Genomic DNA, 1,908 nt, shown 5'->3' on the forward strand with positions numbered 1-1,908 from the left:
TTTTTTTGAGGTGGAGTCTTGCTCTGTCTCCCAGGCTGGAGTGCAGTGGCGCCATATTGACTCACTGCAACCTCTGCCTCCTGGGTTCAAGCGATCCTCCTGCCTCAGCCTCCCCAGTAGCTGGGATTACAGACATGCACCACCATGTCCAATTAATTTTGTATTTTTAGTAGATATGGATTTTGCCATGTTGGCCAGGTTGGTCTCGAACTCCTGACCTAAGGTGATCCGCCCACCTTGTCCTTCTAAATTGCTGGGATTACAAGTATGAGCCACCGTGCCCGGCCTCTCATACCAATTGTTAAAAGCCCACTGCCATGGCTGCCTACAGCCTCAGGTGCCCTGGGCTCGTCCCTCTGATCCACCACTAAAGCAGTGGCGCCTAGCACAGAGGAGCCGCCCTTTCTCACAGGTGGGCCCTGTACTAATTAGATTATTAATACACTTGTCTTTGGGGTACTCAGGGACTAGGATGCAGTAGGAGAAGAACATTGGAGGCTGATGGGCCCCAGGGGCAGAGAGGAGGGTAGGAGCCTCCTGGGCAGAGGGGCAGGACCTGGTGGAGCCCAAGACAGGAGCCACCTTTGCGCTTACCTCACTCTGCACACCCACGGGCACCAGTGCTGGCCGACACAGGGCAGGGACCCCCAGCAACAAGTGGGGGGATGGCGGCGCCCGCACTTCCCACAGAGGATAGTTGACTACGATGAGCTTGCTGAAGTTGAACTTGTACGTGAACCTTTTGCCTTTGGTCTTATGCAGGATCCTCTTATTGTAGTAATATCTGGAGAATTCGAAGTGGAGGATCGAGTTGGCCCTGGTGGTCTCCTCCCCAGCGGGGCTGAGCCTAAGCTGCTCTCGGAGAACCACGAAGCAGCTCCCCACAGGCCAGGACACTGGCCAAGCGCGGAGGGGTGGGAACCAGCAGCGGGGCCGGGACCACGGCCCTCTCCCTTGAACTCTCCCCTCTTAGGCCGTGACGGCCGTCTCCTCTCACCTGAGGGCCCGGCTCAGCTTGTCATAATTCATCTGTGGTTTGCATTTCCTGCGGCCCCAGAGGCGGGCCACCTCATCTGGATCCTTGATGACAAATTCCCCGTACTCTCCCTGCTGCCAGGCGATGACATGGCGGAACTCTTCCTTCTGCAGCAGCTCCAGGATGAAGTGCCACAGCTGGATCTGCCGGGAGCCTGGGGACGACTCGGCTTTGTAGGCCCAGTCAGGGAAGGCCAAGCCTGGGTGGGGAGGGGAGAGTGAGGGCTCTGGGGGCCCTGCCCTGGGCCACCGCTGGAGCAGGGGGTAGACCTGGCCGAGAGGCTCACCTGAGATCCAGCTGCCAGGGGTGGCCGGGATGCCCTCAGCCAAGCAGCTGCAGTGCATGGTCCACTCCGGCGAGAGGCGCTGTGTCTCCGCCTTGGGGAAATACGGCCACCACTTAAGAGGGAGGAAAGGAAGGAGGGAGAGGGGAGGACAGTGAAAGAGGAAGGAACAAGGGAGGGAAAGAAGGACAGAAGGGAGAGGGTCAGGAGAGAGAGAAAAGGGAAGGGACAAGAGGTTGCCAGTGAAGGTGAGAAAAGGGAATCTGAGGCAGGAAGCTTTCCCATCCCCAGCCAGGGCCCAGCCTCCTATGGGGACCTCCTGGCTGCCCAGGGCTGTCGGACTCAGGGCTTGGGGCTGAGTCACTTACACAGATGGAGAGAAATGCAAAGGTTCCTGTATCCTGCCCCTGCTGGGGGATTTAGACAGAGAATGAGAGCTCTTCTTAGGGCTTAACAGGATTGGAGTTTTTCCCAAGAGAAGACAAAATAAAATGTAATTAATCGTGGGCTCATTCTAAATCTTGAGTGGGAAGGAGGTGGCATATACACATACCTGTGCCTTTACAGTATTTCAAACACTTTCACATTT

The 1,908-nt window shown here is 56.8% G+C and overlaps 1 protein-coding gene across 1 annotated transcript in view; it reads right to left on the reverse strand.

Annotated features, from left to right (window-relative positions):
• Positions 1 to 1,655, reverse strand: part of ETV3L (ETS variant transcription factor 3 like) — a 7,215-nt gene extending 5,560 nt beyond the window's left edge. The window contains exons 1-3 of the mRNA XM_017509937.1: positions 1,323 to 1,655; positions 998 to 1,235; positions 595 to 784 (exon numbers count right to left, since the gene is read on the reverse strand). Coding sequence (XP_017365426.1) covers positions 595 to 784; positions 998 to 1,235; positions 1,323 to 1,380 — 486 coding nt within the window. The 5' untranslated portion in view covers positions 1,381 to 1,655. The remainder of the gene's footprint in view (positions 1 to 594; positions 785 to 997; positions 1,236 to 1,322) is intronic.
• Positions 1,656 to 1,908: the final 253 nt, after the last annotated feature.

Source organism: Cebus imitator, unplaced genomic scaffold, assembly GCF_001604975.1.
Source record: "Cebus imitator isolate Cc_AM_T3 unplaced genomic scaffold, Cebus_imitator-1.0 Scaffold427, whole genome shotgun sequence".
Classification (NCBI taxonomy): Eukaryota; Metazoa; Chordata; class Mammalia; order Primates; family Cebidae; genus Cebus; species Cebus imitator.